Source organism: Vanessa atalanta, chromosome 23 (genome assembly GCF_905147765.1).
Source record: "Vanessa atalanta chromosome 23, ilVanAtal1.2, whole genome shotgun sequence".
Classification (NCBI taxonomy): domain Eukaryota; kingdom Metazoa; phylum Arthropoda; class Insecta; order Lepidoptera; family Nymphalidae; genus Vanessa; species Vanessa atalanta.
This window is the reverse complement of record NC_061893.1, coordinates 3975553-4000550: the sequence shown is the minus strand read 5'-3', so window position 1 is coordinate 4000550 and position 24998 is coordinate 3975553. Positions and strand designations below refer to the sequence as shown.

Sequence of the window (24998 nt, the reverse complement as noted above, 5' to 3'; positions counted from 1 at the left end):
TTTAACATCACACATTTTAATAAAATAATAATTAAATACTTTTAACTTTAGTTAAAATTATTATCTTTAGAAGTAAACAAAGTTTACTATCTTGAAGTTGATTGGTTGTCGATTCAACCTTCAACGAGTTAAATATGTCATTATCAATGTCTCAAAAATAGACTATATTTATACTGTAAATAATAACCATATTGTAATGAATAGGTTTTTGTTACTAACGTCAAATTTATCATTCATGATCGCAAAATGTTCTGTTGTCACCTCTTGTCAAGTTGTCATCACAAGGAAATTCGTTCAGTAAATATTGTTGTGTTTCATACCATTAAATATATTTTTTAAGTAAGTTAAAGCTAACGGCTAAAGATACCCGTTGAAACCTCCAATTTTGGTAGTAAGTAGGTACGCTGAATTAAAAGTCCATATTTCTCAGCGTGAACGCTTTAATATTAACATTTTTTATATTTTTCTATAGATATATAATAATTATTAACAGGTTTAATCAAAATGTTGAGTTTTATTTGTAATTGTTTGTAATCGGAATTTATTCTGTAGCACTGGAGTAAATGAGCCAATGTTGTTTTCATTAACATCATGGCATATGATCGACCTGTAAAGAGCACGCACGACCTGTAAGCACTTCAATGGTGGAAAATTATGAAAGTGTATAGATATTATAATAGATAAAAAAGAGAGGGAAAAGAGAAGAAATAAATAAATAGAGAGAGACAGAGAGAGAATGGACGGTAAGCAGAGGTATTCCTAAAACTATGCTGATAAGAATAATCTGATAGAATAATTAAAACAAACATTGAATAATTACTTTAAGCATTTTCCGTGCCTATAAACATTAGTATTGCCTCGATCATTTTAAATTTGGATACATAAGTAGAAAGATATTTTAATAAAATTATGAGACAAAAACGTTGATGGCACGAAAAAAGTGCTTAGAACGATATTGATCCTAAATAGATACTTCCAATATATAGCTTTCTTGTAAATGCATATCACTAACCTATACAATTCCTTTTTCCAATACTAAAGGCCATATAAGCCTTAGGATTAGATGGCAATTCACTTTCCAACCAACGTTCTGGTTTGAACTGGTCAGCATCATTCCCCCAAATATCGTGACGATGTACACCGTAAAACGAGAAGATGCAATTGTTACCAGGTCGTAAAGTATAATTTTCTGAAAAATACGACATCAGATTATATTATAATGTGTGAAAGTAACTCGGTATTTTTACGACATCATGACTAAACCGATCTTAATTAAATTACAACGTAGCCTTGGATCTAAATAAAGACACAGGAAAAAATATTTCTGAGATTAACGGGATATTTATAATATGTACGTTGGTCAACAGCTTCAGAGAGCGCCCAGCGCCCGAGGTTTAAGCAGTATTCTGGTTCTCTCTTCCCAAAACAAACTCCTACTACCTTCGCTTTTGTCTTCCAGTGGGGGTGTAGGTATATTTTGGAGGAAGCGCGTTAGGAGCTCATTTAGCTGACAAAACATAGTTATAAAATTATATTATATTAATAATACTTACTTATTTTAACCTCTTTGTCGATGTATCTCATCACAAAAGGTGCCATTACAAAAAAACGCATGCTTTCTTTAAGTACGGCTTCTGTGTAAGTCATTTTTCCTAAATCTTGTTTAACAAGATCTCGGTCCGAGTCACCAAATATATATAATAACCTAAAATTAAAAAAAAAATTAAAATAAAAAATTTAAACGTCGTTACAAATTAGTTACAACGGTTTTGTTTTTAGGTATATACCTGCTAGAATACTTATAAGTTTTAGAGAGAGTTATGAGAGATCATGTTAAATCGTATGATGTTCCTACCTTGCTAACAGAGCAGCAATTCACAATATAGAACAATTGCTATAATTTAATATCAGGCAACGTACGAGCCGAGATGGCCTAGTGGTTAGAACGCGTGCATCTTAACCGATGATTTCGAGTTCAAACCCAGACAGGGACCACTGAATTTTCATGTGCTTAATTTGTGTTCATAATTCGTCTAATTTCAACGAAATTCTGCCACATGTGTATTCCACCAACCCGCATTGGAGCAGCGTGGTGGAATATGCTTCAAACCTTCTCCTCAAAGGGAGAGGAGGCTTTAGCCCAGCAGTGGGAAATTTACAGGCTGCTAATGTAATGACGTAAAATATCAGGAACGTGTAAAATTTGATAAATATAGCTATCGTAAAAATCTAATGACTACGTCAACACCAAGTTAATAATTGCAGAAGAACAGAATAGCAAAAATCATTTGATTTTCAATATAAGTATCGATTTACCTACTCGTCAAGAATTTTTTTCTGTGCTTCAGGATAAGATCCAATCAAAATCAATGTAAACAGAAGCACACTAGATGAAGTATCACTCCCCGCTATTATCATATTATGTACTTCGTTAATTATTTCTTTTTCAGATAACTCATTCGAACTTAGAAGATGTTCTATAAAACTGTTTATTCCTGTAAATATAAAATAAATGTTTATGTAAAAACAGTCTTTAGTAGTTCATTAAGTGTAAGATTCATACACGAGGGCACCCAACATGCGTAAGCAAAAATCAATAAAAACTTCCTATTTTTTTTTTTAATTCACAAATGACAAAAGTCAAAAAAAGCAATTTCTTAAAAGTGCGCAAAATTTTGGAAAAAGTGATACATAATAATGATGAAAAAGTGTTTTTTTAAATTTTATGCATTTTTTATGTTTTGCGAGATATCTTTACCCCCAAACAATTTTTTATACTGGGCTCCGTATAAAATAGATTACTGCTTGATTATCATATGATCAAATAATCTATACAACGTTAATAAAATGTGTTTACAGTAAAACGGTTCGGTTTTCCCTTAAAAAAACAATTTGGACTTTATTTGATACGATTTTTGTTCATCTTTTAATGTGACCATGTTTACCAACGGCTCCAACCTTTTAATCTTATACCGTGTCTAGTGTAATTACGGCACTTTGTGATTTCTTAACATATTAGGGAATTTTATTAGAACCATTACATCTGCCATCATGCATAACTTAATAATATCTCTTTATTTATTTGTAAAAGCACCCTTACAACATAAAGGCATTTCTAAATCAACCAACAACACAACAATTAAATATCTAATATGCATGTAAATTACAAGTGTACATAGATTCATTGTTATAAATATTTTAATAGAAACCAATTTAAAAAAATTACAAAAGTCATCATCATAATCAAAATATAAATTTAATAATTATATTTTAAAGATTGAAAGAGAGAGATAATAATTGGCAATGCCAAGAATAGATTTGAGTTGTTTTGTTGTTATATATGTCGCAGGCAACTTAATTAGTTATCCTATGAAACGCCTAGCTATTTTACTAAACGGCGCTGTTCAACCATCGGCCTGAATGACATTCAGCCAATTTATCTTCCGTTCATAGAATACAATCCTTTTTTAAAGTTGGTACCTTTACTTACTTCGTGGTTAGCTCTAACCAAAAATGCTCCGTTTCTGAGATATAAAATAAATATTGTAATTCCAACCTTAAAATTAGGTTGATTATCAACAAAAAAGTGTCTAGGTTGTTAATTAAAAGGCTAATTTAACCATTTGTCTGCGACATATACAAATATTATACAACCACACCAGGAGGATTTATTTACCAATATGAGATGAAATACTACGTATGAAATTATTGTGATATCTTATCCAGAAATAATACTGAAGTTCATTGCATCGTGTATCTCAAAAGATTTTAGAACTCTTCCTAGAGCCACTAGAGTCACTGCGTCTAAAGCCACTGTTTTCAGTCTACCCAGAAACGAATACTGATAGACAGCTTAGAATAACCTAATGTTTATGATAGCTCACACCTCAGAATAATTATTGTATAATTTTATGCTGTTTACGGTGAATGGGTAGTTTGTGCTCATATTTATTAAGCAAGAGAAGCATCTAATTGAATATTGTATTTCTTACCTTGTTTATTATTATTTGTCATTTCATATAACTTTTGTTTTTTGGCCAAAACCTTAAAAAGAATGAAATTTTAGTGTTATATTTAATTGATGTTATTTTTAAATATGCAAAAAAAAACCATTCTGTATTATATATCTAATCAGATTCAAATGTTAAATACCATATTAATTGGCACAGTCAAAAATGACATGCTTCAGAAAAAACATTGACCACAAATGTAAATTTGTCGAGAATCAGACTTAAAATAATACGTACTTGCCTTGTCATCTCATATACAACTTCTACGCATTTATCCTGTTCCTTTTTCAAATTAGATAGGTTATATATAAAATCATTTTGTAGCCAAAATTTTTGGTATCTTTCGGTCCCGTTATCAAAAGCCAAATGCAGCGCATTGGTGTAGTTCACTGCTTGGGACTCGGTAATTTCAACACCCATTGCCGTTGCTGTAAATAAAAATAAATTTGATGGCTACCTTGACTCCCCTACCTTTTTGTCAAACGATCACACCCCTTTGGGCTATTTGGATATATTTTTTCGTATTTGAGAAAACTTTGTTTTATCTGTGTAAATTTAATGTTATTGCAAGAGGAAGAGAGTGAGCACGCACAGGTCTTTTTGATCTAAGTTAAAATTTTATTAATGAACCGTCAGCCTGGTTATTTCCTTTTAGATATCGATCTTGGTTCCGTATGAAAATAATCATTATCAAATAATACAAATAAATTTCAAAAAGTTTCAGATACTATTCAGGTGACAAACATGTTATTTTAAAAATATATCGTTTTGTAAAAAAAAAAACATTTGACATTCAAACGTACCTTTTCATAATTTAATTACAGCGAAGTCTTAATGTGCAACTATGGCAGTACATATACGTTTAGAATTTAAACTAATTTAAATAATACCACTTACAGCAGATAGTTTCTAGTGCCATTTGTCTTAAATATGTTGAATGGTCAAATGGACCTTTTCCAGATTCCTTCTCGAATATCTTTACCAATTTTCTCGCTTTGTTGTTGAATATTGGTAAATAGGTATCCAATACTTGCTGGTTGAATGTGGGCAGGATGATCTTACGATGTCGTCTCCATGTTATTACTGAAAATGTTGCACATATACGTGTATATTTTGATTCTTAACAATATACTTTAATCGCTATAAAGCTATGAAGCTGATTTCGTTCTTCATTTAATAATGGTTCTCTGCAAAATTTGTCACCTGTTAAAAAGTCTGTCATCTGTCGAAAAATATATATTCAGTGGTGCTTTCCTTAGTATGTATATGACTCCTGCTCCTTTTAGAAATAGGTTAGACTAGTTTCCCCCCGCCGCTTCACCCACTTGCGAGGGCGGGGGGGGGGGGTGTAGTTGTTGACACCTGTCTGTAGTTAGGTAAGCTATGTCTTTTTGTATACCGTTACTACATGTTTGCAAATTCGTAAAAAACATACAAATAAACAAATTCATCTTAGCATGTACAGTATTTGGACATCAGAAGATATTTAAATGGTCTTACCGTCGGAGAATAGTAATCCGTCACCGACCAACTCCTTACACTTTTCCCCAAAAATAGTGTCCTTTTGAAGGCACATATTTGCTACAAGAGTTATGTCGTCCGGGTCCGTTAAAACTGTAAATATAAATTAAAATGACTGTATGACATTATATACAACTAAAATACTAATAGCTTACACACATTATGGGTTTGCCCCCGGATTTCAGCAGCATACCGGCTGCTTTCTGCCTGGTGGTGCTGCAGCAACCAATTCTACTAAGTAACGTATAGTAATTATATCATTTCATTTGCGGCAGTCATGTATAACACTAGTGGTGTGTAACATGTGGTTGGTTATTAGCTATGCTGATAAAATTATTTTCTTATAATCGAGATTTTTATCCTAACATGACCGGTGGCAAAACCGTAGGCGAAGGGTGCCTTTATGATTTACAAGTTACATTTTTTTATTTGAAGAAATCTTTTTGCGATGAACCCATTCATTGGGAAAAGTTAGACTGCATAAATTCAGGCCGGCAAAGTCAGATTTAGGCGAGAGTATCTGAGACTACAGGCCCGGGGATTCGATAAGAGATTTTTTTTAAAACCATTACAGTTTCGACGAAAAAATAATTAGATACAATATTTAGGCCTCAATTATGTGTTCTGGGTACTCGACTAGTTTGTTTAATTGACACAACCATTCCTTATATTGTAATTGCTCCCCCAATACTAGGAGCTGAGATATTATGTTAACTCAGCTTTCAAACCGGACGACAATAATACTTAGTATTATATATCAAGACGGGCTAGCATAAAGGTTTACCAAGGAAAGAATTATAACTCACAATAAATCTTTTTTGGGCCGAGCAAGAAGTATACAGCGTGACCCTTTGTAAAACATTCCCGCGTCAATGATTTGAATTTATCCCATAGTTCTGGAATAAAAAAATACTGATATTAATTTGACTATAAAAGTATTGCTAAACTAGTGATGTGTAATTTAGAATGAGTACATAATTCAGTGAAACATACATTACAAATAAAATATAGATATAATTATATTTGACACAAAAACACAAGAAGATGGTATGAATAATTAAAAACTAATGTACTTGCACATGAAAGTTCATTGATCGATTCAAAGTCGCTTTAAGTATTGTACCAATGGTGAATGGGTCATTTCGGCGTATTTATAATCAATTTAATTATTATATAAACTAATTATTTTTGGGCTTCAGCCCAGGGCACGTGTATTCAAGGGGGCCCCAACTAAGTCAAGTCAAAGTCAAAAATAGACGATAATGCGAAATAATTCATAACTTCATTAAACTAAACAGGTCGTATGGTTTCAAGTCTACGTTCAGATATGTCTTAGGTGGGCCTCTAAGTAGTGTTATACCAGGGCCCTCTAAACTTACGGTCCAGCCCTGGATACAAAACACCTTCTCAATAGAATAGAAGCGGAAAACATAACCAATAAAATTATCAAAGTGGTATCATAATCCTTACGCTATTCTTTGACGGTGACAATTTAAAAGTCATTTATTTAAATTTATTCAGAATGATAAATTCATTTATATAGTAGTATTTTTTTTATCCGGTAGTAAGCTATATATATGTTATAAATATTCTTCGAAAATGAAAATATGTAAAACTGTTGGTTACAGTACATGATAAATAAAATACTAATGCTAAAATTAATTAAATATAAAATTGAATAATCATATTGTAATTGTATATAATATAAATAATACCATGGTATAAGTGTTATATTTTTAAATTATATGAAAAATTATTAAAAATAAAAATAAATTTGAGTCATAGCGTTATTGTGAAACAAAGATCAATATTTGTCATTGTAATATCTCATATTGTAATTTGTTTTCGTTCAATATTATAAGTTCAAAATTAACTGCGAAGGTCATATTTTTATTCGTTACACCCGGCCACCTGTGGAACGTCTTTTGGAATCAATAATATCTTCTAAAGCATCTATAATATCGTTACAGATAATTTTAATCTAAATTAAATGTCCAAAGTAAAGTAAAAGTAAAGTATTTATCTGAATAAAGACTAATGATGAATTGACGAAAATCACTTGAAGACAATCATCCATTTTGTTTAATCCATATGTAAAATTAAGTTTTTAGTATTCTCGCAATAGAGGATAAATAAATAAAAAATAGACAAAAGTAGTTATTATAAGTATGCCTTAGAAGATCGACAAATACTTTGATCGATCGCCATGTAAACGTACGATAACAGTATTTTTGGATAAAATATCGTCATTGGTCAGTCATTTTGAATGAAATATTTACGAACTACGTAAACAAAATATTTCGTTATTCGCTTTTGTATTAGAACAAAAAATCCGTTGGGTAGTTAAGAAGAAGTTTGCGGAGATACTCACTGATAAAAAAGAGGAGGAAAAAAGTTCTCAACTGTTTTCGTTACTTTTATACATACTATATTATCGTCCAAATGGAAAGATATAATACCGTTCCTAATATGAAAAGATGTAACCTGTTTCTTAAAATGTATTATTATCCACATTGTGTACCCCTGCATTATAGTTTAATTTATTGTTTACAAGAATAACTACTTACGAATTGAATTTCCAAAAATCATATATGCATGTCCAATTAGGGGAAAGCAACCGTCTACAATTGGTGGTTCTCCGTGTCTGCGCCTTGTTATCGACAACCAGCATAGAAAAAGGGATGTCAGAAGAAGAATAAATACCAGCGACATACTTAAAAAAAAATATATTTTATTTTATATCTGAGTCTACAACTGTATTAATTTTGTATACTAAAGATCATATAACTCAGTGCATAGCACAGAAATTTAATTTTTTCGTCAGAAACCTTTTGTATTATTTCGTTGTCCTTAAATTCGTCCTTCATATTCTACTCACAATAAAACCAAAAAAATGAAGTTATTGTTGCACTCATACTTAATTATAAATTACGCAATTAGAATAACGTGTATTAGAAAAATATGCAACCATTACGAAAGATATTTGTTGTTTGCTTACACAACCCCTAGCTTGCCCTTACCAAGGATGCTGTGAGATATATTTGTTTGGGATGGATTCTTTTGAATCTAGATATAATATTATTATTACAACAATTACAAGTTAATTTAAAATTATTCACAAGGAGAGTTCGGGAGGACGTTGCTATTATCCCGAACATAACGGATCTTAAAACATGGATTATTAATTGTCAAAACGGTATATAAATAATAACTCACCTTTGCTCCTTTAAAATAATTTTCTTTCTATATGGGTGTGTAATTTACGAGTATACACTTTATAGGAAAGTCAATATAAATATTCTTAAAATAAAATAATGCGCCGCGTGACCGTACGACACAAATGCAGAACAATTAATGATTAAGAAAAGGCTTTCGACTCAAAGGGTAGCCAAATTTATTTATTTATATATATATATATATATATATATATATATATATATAATCAATTAGGGGCATCCTTGTAATATATTAGGCGTAGGTGTGTCATGTTTTTTCCTCTAGGTAATAGATAAATATGATTAGCATAAAAAGAATTCTACATTTATTGAAAACAAATTGTTCTACAAGAAATAGTAACAAGGTTGAACGATTTGAAAACGGATAAGAATTGATCGTGACAAATTTTCAAGAAACCATTATATTTTATTAATTATATTTATGTCATTTCATAAATTATACTGAATATCTTATATAAGTAGCTTTTACATACTTATATTCATAGACGCAAATGACAAATGCGCCGACCCCAAGTAAAAATGGGGTAAGGGCAGGATGATGATGATTCATAGACGCAAATATCAAGTTCATAAAGTAGATTAATTATGCTTAATTTGACTTTATTCTAATTCCTCGTCAAGGAAAACATTCGGAGCAAATTTGCATGTGTAGGATGAAATTCTGACAAATGCAATCTTGGAAGAGACGGGTAGAATAAGTTTCAAATTCTCGCCAAGAGAAAGCCTTGGACCTAAAAGTGAAATATTTCCAAGTTGTTACTTTACTAGTATTTATATAAAACATAAGACGTAATATCTATGATAATAGTTTAATTAATTAATATTAGGTGTGTCCTGTAAATGTAACTAGTTATAAATCTTTGGACGTATTTCTGAAGACACAATCCTCATTTCTTTATATTATATTATAGGTATATATTATACACTATGCAAAAACAAAATTATAATTTTTTTTTTTTAAGAAAATTATAATAATTCTTGTGGGTACTACTCATATCGATGAGCTTTCACAAAGCTAGCTTCATGTTACCAAAAATACATAACATAACACTATATTTGTGTATAATCATGTCGTTGAATAAAACATTTTAAATATTAGAAAAAACATTTGAAATATTATTAAAGAAAATAATTTAAATTGAATTCTCACGAACATTATTTCACAACATATTTTAAACAATTTGATTAGAACAGTTCATTTGTAGACTGCTAGAAGATACTGAGTCTACAAAATACTTTTTAAATTGCTTGAACTGTGTAGTATCGCCATACTAAAAAAGGAAAATAGGTCCTAAAACACACCTTGCAGGTCACCTCGCTATTGAAGAAATTAAAAGTAATTTATCTGATTATGTTCTATATTGAAGTGTATGTACGTATGATTATTAGTTTCTTTGAATCCATCAGTCAGTAAGATTATGTCCAAAAATGTATTATGATTAGCCTCCATAGTGTTCAAATGATGACACCGTACCGTAACATATCACCGCGATAAGGGCAAAGTAAGAGTAGATCCGTTGCGTATATTTGGCGCTCCAAATATACTCAAATATAATATAAAGCCACATCGTTTTAATACTTCAGATTCTGCGATCACAATTACAATTTTTGTATCACTTACACGAAATTCACTTTTTACCTGCATTAAATTAGGTTTAAGTATGATTTACCTCAAAGGAGCGCTAGTATTTGAAATACTATTGGCAATTTTATAATAAAACCCAATGTAGTTTCGAATTTAATGCAATTATTAATATATATAACATTATTGACATTTATATGTACAGTATCGTCTATTTTTTACTTAGTTTAGATGTCGGAAATTTATTAGTTAAGTCCAAGTATTCAGCCACAAAGAGTAAAAGATACATTGTTTCAGAAATCATTTCCCAAAAAAATCATTTACAATAAATGCAAAAAACGTTCATGCATTTTTTACAGCGTGTCACGTTGTCGAAGTACATGTTAACGAAAATTAAGATCAATCGTGACTATGGGCTTTTTGTAAGTACCTACTTATAATAATAAAATATTAAACTAAATTTGCAGTAATGTTTTGCCTTGACATCACTGTTTATCAACGTTTCATTCACTACTTATATTTCATGCTAGTTGTCGTCTGCGGCTTCGCTTGCATTTAACGGGTTGATTGTCAGCTATTAGGCATTAAAAATAAACTTATGTCCTTTCTCGGTGCTCAAGGTAGCTTCATTCAAAATATTTCATCAAATTCCTTCAGTGGTTTGCCGTGAAAGAACAACAGAGAGACAGAGTTACTTTCGCATAATATACAGAAACTGATTCAGTTTGCGATTGTGTTCTGCCGTTGCTAAAAAACGGTGACTCTTAGTGTCTGACCCAGAAACAATAATTACTTCATCCTTCAGCATTTTGCGATTCTAGCTAATGTCTTGCATGCATAAACAGGTCTTGACTCTTCTTAGTAAGGGTCTAAAACGTCTTACTCGTCTGTTAGAAGCGTTCGCTTCGAGTAGTTACCAGATTTTATTTCTTATATATATGCTACACAATTATGCAATAATAGCCCGAGGCTTTTCTCCACCAGATTGACCCAATCGCTGGCATCGACAAACCTTATCCATAGTAAATTCTGGCACGTTGACTTGATTCACAAGACCTGATACAACAGCTGATCAAATCTACTTTTATCGTCGAAAATTCCGTAAAAAATATGTATCGTTCTTCTATTTCGTATCTCTATTTAATTATATTGTTTTGACTGGAAGAGTTAAATTGAACTGCAATATATTTTCTATCAAAGTATAAGCAGTCAAGAGGATTGTTAATTTTTTTATCCTACGATGGAGTTTCTATTTATCTTTAAAAAAACGAATCTGATGTGATAATACCAGGTGGGATGTTTTGAGTTACGTGGTCTCTCATAGGTACGTATTTTATGATTATTTCTCTTAAAGTCTTGTCAAACGATTTGTAGTTTATAATTTGATTAACCTAATTTAGGAACTGATTTCATGATCCCTTCTATAAACGATATATCTATTGTCGAAGAGTTCCAAATCATAGTCGCTACTGTTAAGTCAAGTCTCCGGAAGTACAATTACATCATAGTTATGAGTGAATAAATTGATATAAAAATTCTTAGTTTTTAGTTTTTAATTCGCGTACATTTTGGTAATAGAAATCAAGATTATCGAACTCAGCTGATAAATCATACTAACATGCAAAAAAGATAAGAAAATATAAAATTTAAAAAATGTATTTAACATTTCTTTACTATTAACAAAAAAAACTACGGATTGTTTCGCTTTTCCTCATGAAAACCAGTCGGTTCTTGGATTGTGTCTAAGACTCACAAGTGTATCGATATATGTTTATTGTTTTTCGATGTTGCTGTTTCCAAATTATTGCTATGAGAATTAGCTGACAAATAGATAACACAATTAACATAACTATGTTCTATAATATATTCCATTTTAATAAACAATTAACACTTAAATTTATTCTTAAATTGAATTTAATAAAAAAATTTGAAGTATCAAACATGTTAAGCAGGAAGCAAATAATAGGTATGTAGGTTAATGTGTATGCTATCAAAAAAAAAAAGAACTATTCTAATATGAATTGATAAGTAATTACTACTGGCGAAAATACGGGTATAAGAGTATCTTGTGGTCTCAATTCTGTCAATACTCGCATCTTAGATGTTTAATATCATTTTTAGTGTTATTAATGATGACCCTTAATCTGCGCAGGACATTTCATAGTACACAACTATATGCGCAGACACAGGTGCCTGACATGGTGTCTTTACATCCTTACTCTAATAATCCGATGACGATCACGACGTGATAGGTGTTCAGACACGGAATCAATGGTTTTACTTGCTTTACGAAGCAAATTGTATAATGTACACCACACGTAAGACCTGGTTCCTCAGGGTGCTAGCTGGCCGTTAGGCTACTACCTCATTGTTAACTCATTTAAACAAACCTCGACCTCGCTACCGTAGAATTGATTTGGTAGTTGTATCTTTACGTCCTTTCAATTGGGAACTGTTTTAATACTACAATATTGTAAGGTTTTTAATAAAAGCATTTGTAATAGGGTGTGACAATCAGTTATATTTGGTACTAAATTGAAAACCTAGCTGCAATCTCTTTTACAAATACAATACTTATACCTTACTAGTGTTCGGTTGGTGGTCAAAATTTGACGTCAATCATTATTTTTAGAATTTCGGAAAAATATTCGACTTCAGCATTTTGGAACAATATTATTTTCAAATTTATTTTATTGATAACTAAATAACAGATTTAATCCTACCTAAATTATTTTAGCAACATAATAAATAACATGGAAATAAATGTTAAAAAATGTCTTCATATAAAGTTTACAAGACGCAGAAAACCAATATTATCTAAATATTCTATATCTTGCGATCCTCTATCCGAGGTTAATTCAATTCGAGACTTAGGTGTACTTATCAATAGCAATTTAAATTTTATTAATCATTTAGACAAAATAATATCAAAAGCTTGGAAAATGTTAGGATTTGTTAAACGAACATGCAAGGATTTTAGGAATACTCGCTCGTTGCTCTGCATTTATAATTCTCTTGTGCGTTCCAATTTAGAGTATGCATCAAATATATGGAACCCATTTTATAACACTCATATCGAAAGACTAGAGCGAATACAACAAAATTTTACCCGTTTTCTTGCATACAAGGATACTAGTTGTCCTTATCGCGCTAACTACAACAATAGGCTAAAACATTTTAAAATGATATCACTCAAAAGTCGCCGTGAAATCAGCGATGTTTTGACCCTACACAAACTGATCCATGGTCAAATAATGTCATCTGAACTACTTCAGCAAATCAATTTAGTTGTTCCCCGCAAAATTCCTAGACACCCATTAAAAAAACCTTTTAGAACTACAACTTTTAAAACAAATTTAGGTAAACATGCACCCCTCAACAGAATAATTAATTCTTATAATGAATATTCTTCTAACAGCAATATCGACATCTTTGCCCAAAGCAAGCCAACTTTTGTGAAGCTCTGTAAAGACATATCATAGTATAACCTTATAACCATTTTATTCATAAATTAAATTATGTCAACCCTTGTAGATTTTTGTTGTTGTATTTAAATTATATTTTATGTTTTGTTTAATTATCTATAGTTTATTATTATTTTTTTTAATTTTTAGTAAAGATATAATTAGGTTAGTATAGTCTTATCTTAAGGTCAATGTTGTTTACACCTGTAATGATTTATTCACCTAGATTTAATACCCTGTATCTACTGCTAAGTGAATGTGTTAGTGATAAGTCGATGGTGTAACTATTTCCAATAAATAAATAAAATAAATAAATAATGAACATAATAACCAGTTATAATTATCGCTAATTATAATAATATTATTTTTTTATCTGCTGTGGGAATTTGGCAAATCATTTCGTCAATGAACTTTTTTTAAAGGTAAACAAGCCAGAACTATTTCCAAAATCTATCAGGAATTCTAGAAGTTCTAGAACCCTTGGGCACCCATGAATTTGGGGCCCTTTGCTTGATTTTTGGTTTAATTTGCTGTATTGTTGGTTCTTCAGAGCCCTCTCAGGATGGGGCCCTGGGCACGTGCCCTATGGTAAAGACGGTAATGACCCACCCTCTCACGCAAACCGGAACACAACAATACTAAGTATTGCTGTTTGGCGAAAGAATAATTTTAAAGTAAATAATACCAGTTATAATTTTAAAATAAAACCGGCCAAGTGTGAGTCGGACTCGTGCACGAAGGGTTCCATACCACTGACTAGGAAAACAACAGTGGGTACACAAATTCCATATTGGGTACGAAACCCTAAAAAGTAGATCACGCGACACACTAAATAATTCACTAAAATAAATAAATGAATAAACATTAGATTAGAGGATTATAATTTGGAATTAAATTAAATCAAGTCAAATGTAAACTTTACAGTAAAGCATTATTGAACCGTTTCGGACGGGGCAATTCTACTGACTTATACTGCATACGATACCACAATTCTATTCCGGTCTAGCTTCGAGTATTCCTCACAAAAATAAACCTCTCCTCAAATGTAACTGAGAGCCAATTTTATATGGCTGAACAGCGACCCGAGTTTATATGAAAGCATCTCTACCCAAAAAGTTTTATTTCTACGAATAACAAGGTATTGATTAAGAGTGTCTTAATAAAAAAAAAACTTTGTTAAATGATAATAAATTCCTTATATTATCTAATATTTTATTATACATTAAAACTTTTTCTGTACCGTATGAAAGCGGAAAGCATAAACAATAAGATTTTCAAGGTTACATCATATCCGTAGTCTTCTGCGATTATTTGACGGCGGAAATATAATAAATTAATTATTTAAATTCGTACAACATGATTGATTATTTAATGAAATGACAATTTTAAGATTACTAGTTATTTTTTTATTCGGTAGTAAACTACGTATTTGTTAAACATAATCATAGTGTATGATAAATAAAATAAATTAAATATAAGACGAGAATATCAGATTGTAATTGTACATCTATATATATAAAAATGAATTGCTGTTCGTTAGTCTCGCTAAAACTCGAGACCTGCTGGACCGATTTGGCTAATTTTGGTCTTGAATTATTTGTGGAAGTCCAGGGAAGGTTTAGAAGGTGAGTAAGTATGATAATAACGCTAGGAATTTAAAAAAAACAACTTAGTTTTTCCTTAGAAATAGGGATGGTCGATTATCATTGATTTTCGATGATCATCGATGTTAGACAATAAAACATACATGTTTTAAAATTGATTTTGGTTTATTTAAAACATCGTTACATCTATTTCTCAAATTTAATAATTTCTTCCCTTTAGGACGACGCAAAGTTTACAAAAAAACACCCATGTCATCAATTAACATCGATGTTTAGTGTTCAATAAACTTTGAGTATCAATGCTCGGTATCGATGTCATTATCGACGCCATAATCATATTTTTGCAACATGGTAACCAACAAACCAACCAACAAATAGATCGAACATTTATTGTTGATTGATTCCTCTTATGACAAAGAGTGCATTCTGCATCCTTCTATCCCCCTATATATTAATAGACTCTTTGCTTCTATCTTTGTGAGTGACGGTTACTACTACGTGCGCGAGAACTTTTTTTTACTCCGGTGATCCTTTGCGATGTGCTCTTTTTTTAAACTTTGTGATAATGACACTTTACCGCAAAGTGCGCGAGAATTTTTCTTAATTTGTTTACGATGCTAAGGAGAACATGAGCTGACTTAGGTCGTCGCAGTCAATCAAATATGCGAAGAGCTACTTCACGTGCTAACCGTACTAATGACCAGAAAGAAACAGATCGAGAAAATAGTCGTATAAAATTAAATGTTAGTAACATAATGAAATTGAGAGATCTCGCAGACTCAGTGCTCCTGTGATTCTGAAACGATCCTGCATTCCACTGTGATCCAGCAATAGATTATTGTGCCGACAAATCGGTAAAAATTGGGGAAATGACAATAATTGGTAAATATTGTAAGATGTTACAACACAGTGGTGAATCTGCTGGATTATGTTGTGCTGGAGGCAAAATAAAATTGCCACAATTGGTCGCACCACCAGATCCCTTACGCTCTTTAGTTTCTGGGATGAGAAATGATTCTAAACACTTCTTGGCTTCTTCAAAAATATAACAGCTGTTTCCAGGTGACATCATGCCCACTTTCAAGGTTATAACTACTATACTATAATAGTTTTTTACAATTTAGTAAACATTTTCAAAATAGCATTGGATCGAATGCCATCCGAAAGCCATAATATTGTCGTTCGAGCTGACAAAACACCTGCCGATGAGCCGGTGCCGATGAGGCCGATGACACATAATTCGAGAGGTTTAATTCGCTCACCATTGACGAAGTGGATGATGTCATTGTAGGGGAAAATTTACAATCTAGAGATATTGTGCTTCATCGTCGGAATAATGATTTGAAATATGTATCTGAAACACACAGGACCTATGATGTGTTACAATCTCTTTTGATCGTCTGGCGGGGGAAGATAGGTACCATTTTAATATAAAAATGGTTACACAAGTAACAGGCGCTGATGCCAAACAGGTGCCCACAAAAAGTTATTGCTATGAATTTCTATTCATATCCGTGAAGGTGAAGTTAATATTATTACTATCATATTCTGAGGTGCTTTTCCATCAGTTTGCAGTTGACATGCATGTCAAAATTGAGACTGACATACATCCGTTTGAACCAAATACAGCTTCGATCAGAAAAATACATTAATTATAAATGCTATGAAACAGTTGACCCAAAATTCCATGCAGTAGTTACCAAACACATCATACCCATGTATCTTTTTTATTAGCATTTTTATGCATCTGTATCTAAACTCTGCAAGGTCTATACCTTGCAGAGTTTCCAACTGTATGGTCTACGGCAAGTGTTCCAAGCGATTCCCAAGAGACCTGATTGCTGAAACCATCACGGGAAATGATGGATACTCATTGCGGACAATGGTCGATTGGTAGTTGTGAGGGTAAAAGGACAAAATGTTGATGTAGACAATCGTTGGATTGTGCTATACTCGCCAATATTGTCCAAAGCTTTTGAAACTCACATTAATGTAGAACATTGTAACTCTGTGAAGTCTAAAGTACATATGTAATGTTAGCAAAGGTAGCGATATGACCGTCTTTGCTATAACCGATGAAAATTATGAAGTATCACAGTACCAGATGGGTCGTTATGTAAGTAGCAACGAAGCAATTTGACGTATCTTTTCATTTATGATCCATGAAAGACAAATACAGTAGCCCAAAAATAAAATATAATAATAAATTATATATTCATTACTTTTATATTATATATATATTAATTAATTAATTGAAAATAATAATAATAAACCATTTACATCAAGCATTTTTTTTATTAATTACGAATTCCTATTGTTTGTTTGAAAATGTATTTTATACGAAAGCTTAGCTTTTTTATTTATCGATTATGGCATTACGAAGTCTGCCGGGTCAGCTAGTACCTAATACAAATAAATACCGTGACATATACGATTTATTTTTAAATTATACGAAAAGTATAAAAATAGGTTTGAGTCATAACGTTTCATGTTCGAAATTTGTCTTTATATTAAAATTTCTTTTCGTTCATATTATATATGCATCAAATTTAACTCCGAAGGTCGAAATTTTATTGTTACACCCATCCGTTCAAAATTTTATTGTAACACCCGTTGTTACAGGCATTTGACCACCTGTTGAACGTCATTTGGAATCAATAAAATATTCCTTATTATCTGTTCGAATATTATATGAGAATTTTAATTTAAATTAAATGCCCAAGGTAATACTCAGCATATCTATGAATAAGTACTAACGATTAATAGACGAAAATCGTTTTGGAAATAACCTATAGATTTTTTATTAATCTGTGATAAATAAAAATTGTTATTACGGGTGTACCTCGACTATAGACATATACTTTTCTTTTTTCTCTGTTTGCTTTTGTGTGACCTTTAATTTTCTGCAACATTTTTTGGATGTATGTATTTCCTAACCTTAACCCATGTGATCGTAGGTAAACAGTTTATTTTTTTATATAATGTCGTCATTGATTTTGAATAAAATATTTACTAACTATGTAAACAAAATATTTCGTTTCGTTTAGAAGAAAGTTGCGGAGAAACTCACAGAAAATACAGACGAGGAAAAAATTTCTCAGCTGTTTTTTCTTTATCTTTTTATACATGCCTGTAGAATTGTTAATACCGTTAGATTGTAATCTATCTCGCGAGATTGTACTCTGCTGAAATATTGTGAACGGTGATTTAACTCAAAATAAAACGTCAAAAATTTTGATAGTTTATGATATTTCTGCTAGGTGAGCTTAGAATTTTTAAAAGAATTATTTTAAATTGCTTCGGTAGATTATAATCTACCGAAGAGTGATGCGTTAAATTGTAAGAAGTATGTTCCGGTTCACAATCTTTCGACAATTCACAATCTCGCGAGATAGATTTTAATCTAACGGTATTTATAAATTAAGGTGACATATATATGTATATTTCAGTGGTGCCTGCCTGGGTTTGAACCCGAAATCATCGGTTAAGATGCACGCGTTCTAACCACTGGGCCATCTCGGCTCTTATATTAATTTGTGTTTATAATTCATCTCGTGCTCGGCGGTGAAGGAAAACATCGTGAGGAAACCTGCATGTGTCTAATTTCAACGAAATTCAGCCACATGTGTATTCCGCCAACCCGCATTGGAGCAGCGTGGTGGAATATGCTCCAAACCTTCTCCTCAAAGGGAGAGGAGGCCTTTATCCCAGCAGTGGGACATTTACGGGCTGTTTATGTTATGTTATGTATATGTATATATTATCGCCCAATTGGAAAGATATACCAACGTACATAATATGACAAGAGGTGACTAAAATGTATTATTATCCAATTTTATCACAAATTGTGTACTTAAATTAGGTGCAGTATACTTTGTTGGTTACAAAAAAGATTTACTTACGAATTGAATTTCCAAAAATCATATATGCATGTCCAATTAGGGGTAAGCAACCGTCTACAATTGGTGGTTCTCCGTGTCTGCGCCTTGTTATCGACAACCAGCATAGAAAAAGGGATGTCAGAAGAAGAATAAATACCAGTGCCATTACTAAAAAAAAAAAAAACTATTTTATACCTGAGTCTACAACTATATTAATTTCGTATACTAAGGATCATACAACTCAGTGCATAGCACAGAAGTTTATTATTTTCTTCAGAAACATTTTCATATTGTTGCACTCATACTTCATTATAAATTACGCAATTAGACGAATTCGAATTACGTATATTAGGAAAATATGCAACCATTACGAAAGATATTTGTTGTTTGTTTACACAAACCCCTACCTAGCCCTTACCAAGGATGTTGTAAGATATATTTCTTTGGGATGGATTCTTTTGAATCTAGATATAATATTATTATTACAAAAATTACAATTTCATTTCAAAATTATTCAAAAGGACGTTCGGGAGGACGTTGCTATCATCACAAACATAACGGATCTTAAAACATGGATTATTAATTGTCAAAACGGAATATAAATAAATAATAACTCACCTTTGCTCCTTTAAAATAATTTTCTTTCTATATGGGTGTGTAATTTACGAGTATACACTTTATAGGAAAGTCAATATAAATATTCTTAAAATAAAATAATGTGTCGCGTGACCGTACGACACAAATGCAGAGCAATTAATGATTAAGAAAAGGCTTACCATTACGAAAGGTATGGTCTCTATCTAGATTTAACGGTTCACGATATTATTATTACAACAAATACAATATTAGATTTTAAATTAACATTATATAATAATAATATTTGTATTACTAACAGTATATAAAACGGAATATTTACCATGTTTTTTATTTTTATTTGGTGGAGCTCGATATTTCGACATTATCTACGAATGTTTTGTTCACGTAAATATCCCGTTTTAAATACTGTTAGTAAATACAATATTATTTAAAATTATTTAAAAGGACTTTCGTATCACCACGAACATAACGGGTCCTTTTTTATTTTGGCTTTTATTTGATTATTTCGCCAATGCCACGTGCACAACGGGTCTTTAAATAAGGAACGTTTAATTGTCAAAATGGTAATAAATAGAAACTCACCTTACCTCCTTTTAAAATATATTCTATATCGATGTATAATTTAACGAGTACACACTGTATAGAAAGGTCAATATTAATAATTAAAAAATAAATTAATGTGACGCGTAACCGTACGACACAAATGCAGAGCAATTAATGATTAAGAGGACTACAAGAAGTGAAACTAAGTTAAGCTCAAGATAGTCTATACATATAATAAAATCGTAACTAATATTTTTTTTACAGAGTCGATCACATTATTATGATTTGTAGAATTTGTTTCTTTTTGTCTGCTTATTTGTTCGTGTGTTACCGCTAATCTCGGAAACGGCTTAACCGATTTGGACGCAGTTTTCACTGTAGTAGTAGTAATCTTCCGGTAACACATAATGTTCGTTTTATTAATATCGGTTTACAAAAAAATGATAAGTCAATTTAAAAAAACAACATATATATATTTATTAAAAAAATATATCGTCAATCTGATTTGGTCGAAACATTGATTAAATGTAGTCTATAAAACCGTGGTGATTAAAAGTTAATGTGGACCCAAATAAAAATTAAAAAAAATATAGATTCGAAGATTTAGAAATTACCAACACAGAAATTACCAACAAATATCAATGTAAATTGAGCTCTCGTTGATGTAGTCAGACATATTAAATAGGCTGTTTGCCTTATAGTTGAAAAAACTGTATATTTTATTTTCGTTTAGTTTGATCCTCTTGTCCTTTTATTCTATATGGAAGTTACGAAATACCTTAATTTAACGTAATTTACTGAAATATATATTTTATTTTACTTGGTGGTAGGGCTTTGTGCAAGCCCGTCTGGGTAGGTACCACCCACTCATCAGATATTCTAACGCCAAATAACAGTACACTGTATTGTCGTGTTCCGGTTAGAAGGGTGAGTGAGCCAGTGTAATCACAGGCACAAGGGACATAACATCTTATTTCCCAAGGTTGGTGGCGCATAGGTGATGTAAGGAATGGTTAATATTTCTTACAGCGCCTTTGTCTATGGGCGGTGGGGACCACTTACCATCAGGTGGCCCATATGCTCGTCCGCCAAACAATGCCATAAAAAAAAAATATATTTGTTTCCAAGGACAGCAAGATAGATTTATCAGAAGAAGATCAGAGATAAAAGAATTTTCTCAACTTAAATTTTTCTCATGTTCTGAGAGAATACAAAAATGAGTAAAAAAAATCATCAAGTCAAGTCAAGCAGACTTTTAAAATTTGGATTCTTAACAAATATTGATATTTTATTGTTCATTAATTTGTTTTTTGACTAAATTGAAATTAAGTTAGTAGTATTAAATAATTTATAAATATTTAATAACATCAAATTGTTTGCATAATTGTTTTTTTTTGAAAATCTCATTTTTCGTAACGGGAAGTTAAAAAGTATTCTCAAAAATAAATTCGACTCTTCTGAAGTCGAATTGCAGAATGAACTTTATTTTTATTTGTAAACTGAATAAACTTATTTTAACAAAACAGTTCACTATCTATTTATCTGCCATTCGTGGAAAATTATAATTGATTCGGCTTTACTTTTGTAATTAAAATTATAATTTTAAAGCATGCTGAACGTGCGATGCCTACCTTTTATGTGTAAATGTTTTCTTAAATTATTATTTCCATCTTCATGTAATTGATAAATTAATTTTTGAATAACTGATTTTTCGGTCGAGTTGACAATGTCTCTGGTCATGTGGATTATTTATTTACCCCCTATTTTTGTTTCTCCATCCGAAACATAGATAACCACACCCACTTCATCATGGTTCGTGATGACCTTAAAGTTCTTGGTATCGCCATCCAGCTCCACCAAGTATGTATTTTTATATTGTTCTGCGAGGACGCATAAATTAAATTCTCATCTGGTCAACACTTCCTTTTAAATTTTATTTTCTGTTGTTTTTGTATTTAGATTTTCGAAATTCCACATGCCATATATTTTTATGGAAGCTGCTGGACCTGGACCTGGACCACGTCCACCTTTCGCCTTTCCGGGTCTTCAACATAGAAATTATTGAACGACTGACAGTTGAGTAAGAGGCCGATTAAGTTTGTAGCGAAAATTCAATTTCTTTTTAATTTAATGTTCCTGTTATTAATTTTATTATTATCACTATTAATTATTATTTTATTATCTTATATTTTCAATAGATATATCCAAAAAGTATGGCTTAATAATTAATTTTCAAAACATTTTTAAAGGGCTGGAGAAGCGGGCGGTTTATAGCCCGTTATTCAATAAGATTATATCCAAAAACCTATTATGCTTAGGCTCCATTGTGGAAAAGGGAAAAACTAGGGTAGATCCGTTGCGTTTATTTGGCGCTACAAAAATATACTTAAAGATATATTATACTCATTTGCTATTAATGGTGTATTTCAATAAGACTTGATGAGTAACTACTTCTGAAGAAAATACAGGTACTTAAGAGTATCTTGCGGTCCCTCTTCTAACAATACTTGCGTTATCTTAAATGTCTAATTTTTAGTGTTAATAATGATGACCCTTAATCGATTAAGCATTTTCATCTATTTTTGGATACTAGCTTACTGTGCAGGACATTTCATAGTACACAACTATATGCGCAGACACAGGTGCCTGACATGGTGTCTTTACATCCTTACTCTAATAATCCGATGAGGCGGGAATCCCGACAAGATCAGGTTCACGGAGAGAGTTCAGACGCGGGATCAACGGCTTTACTTGCTTTACGAAGCACACTGTATCATATAAATAGATAACCTCTAAAATCCGGAAACATACGGACAATTTATTTTCAAATATTTTTTGTCGATCCATTACAGGGTATTTAACACAGGGTATGTTAGCTGACCATTACATCAATGAGGCTGATGACTGTGCTAACTCATTTAAACTAACCTCGACTTCGGTAGATTCAATTTTGTCGTTGAATCTATATGTCCTTTTATTGGAAACTGCTCTTATAATACAATATTGTAATGTTTGTTAATAAAAGAATTTGTAATAGGGTGTGACAATCAGTTATGTTTGGTATAAAATTGAAAACTTAGCTGCAATCTCTCTTACAATACTTATACCATTTGCCTTACTTACCATTACTAGTGTTCGGTTAGTGGTCAAAATTCAAAATTCGACGTCAATCATATTTTTATTATTTTAAAAAAAATATTTGAATTTAGAATTTTTGAACAATATTATTTCCAAATATATTTTATTGATGACGAAATTATGGTTGTGTTCGTCAATAGCTACAAAATCAAAGATCAGCAAAGATATCAATTGATAATATACAAAAGAGAAAGGTGCTACTGAGCTGTTTGTTTTAGTCTATTTTATATAAATTTTACTAAACAAGACGGCGCAATTACGAGGTATCAAGATTTGACAGCCAGTCGGTCTGGTGAAGCGTCGTATCGATGGTTGGCGGGAATATCGAACGCCGCCATTATTGTGGGGTAGTCAACGGCAAGCGCTACCACGTCTGCGACGAATCAATCGCCTTTGTTCCTCATAATTTTAATATTGTGTAATTTTAATTTCTTACGAAAATAATAAAAAATGGCTTATCCTAATAGAGATGGTGATTTGTCTTAAAACATATATATTTAAATCGAATTAATCCTAAATATTAACAAAGTAAATGTAGATAAATATTTATATAATTATTTAATATATACTATTTTGTAAAATAAGAGCCGAGATGGTCCAGTGGTTCATGTGCTTAATTTGTGTTTATAATTCATCTCGTGCTCGGCGGTGAAGGAAAACATCGTGAGGAAACCTGCATGTGTCTAATTTCAATGAAATTCTTCCACATGTGTATTCCACCAACCCGCATTGGAGCGGCGTTGTGGAATATACTCCAAACCTTTTCCTCAAAGAGGGAGGAGGCCTTTAGTCCAGCAGTGGGAAATTTACAGGCTGCTAATGTAATTGTTTTTATATTAATTATCAGATTATCTTATTCCTATCAAATGGTAGCGAATGGTGGATTCTGAAGTGAACATTCCATCCCATTTACTGGGAGGTAGGTCTTTGTGTAAGCCCATTTGGGTAGGTACCACCCATCATATATTCTGCCACCAAGAAGCAATACTTGGCATTGTGTTCCGGTTTGAAGGGTGAGTGAGGACATATCATCTTAGTTCCCAAGGTTAGTGGCGCATTGGCGAAGTAAGGGATGGTTAATATTTCAAACAGCGCCAATGTCTATGGGCGGTGGTGAGCTCTGAAGACCATGTGGCCCATTTCAAAATGCTCAAGGTTGCAATGTAGTCTTATTAATCTTGTAGGAATCGCAGGAATGATAATCAATTTCTATTGAAATATTGTATTTGCCTAATGTATCCTATCTCTCTAGGTATGGCATGTATAAAGTTTTAAAAAATGATTTTACTCAAGAGATTTACATATAAACTGCCACTTTTTAATTGTATAACGTCATCGGAAGAGATGTCTGAGACACAGTTGAGGCACTTGTATACATAGAATAAATACGAACTAATTGTAATTTTATTCATAAGTTGTGCT

General features: G+C 31.7%; 1 protein-coding gene across 1 annotated transcript; it reads right to left on the bottom strand.

Moving 5' to 3' along the window:
• Positions 1 to 143: 143 nt before the first annotated feature.
• LOC125072973 (cytochrome P450 4C1-like) lies at positions 144 to 20028 on the bottom strand. The gene is made up of 13 exons (XM_047683609.1): positions 19917 to 20028; positions 19320 to 19466; positions 8099 to 8244; positions 6338 to 6427; positions 5511 to 5624; positions 4908 to 5093; positions 4248 to 4438; positions 3993 to 4044; positions 2321 to 2495; positions 1554 to 1705; positions 1013 to 1189; positions 492 to 607; positions 144 to 173 (listed from the first exon to the last, which is right to left on the bottom strand). Exons 2-13 carry the CDS (start codon positions 19421 to 19423, stop codon positions 144 to 146), a joined length of 1533 nt encoding a protein of 510 aa, XP_047539565.1. The 5' UTR covers positions 19424 to 19466; positions 19917 to 20028.
• Positions 20029 to 24998: the final 4970 nt, after the last annotated feature.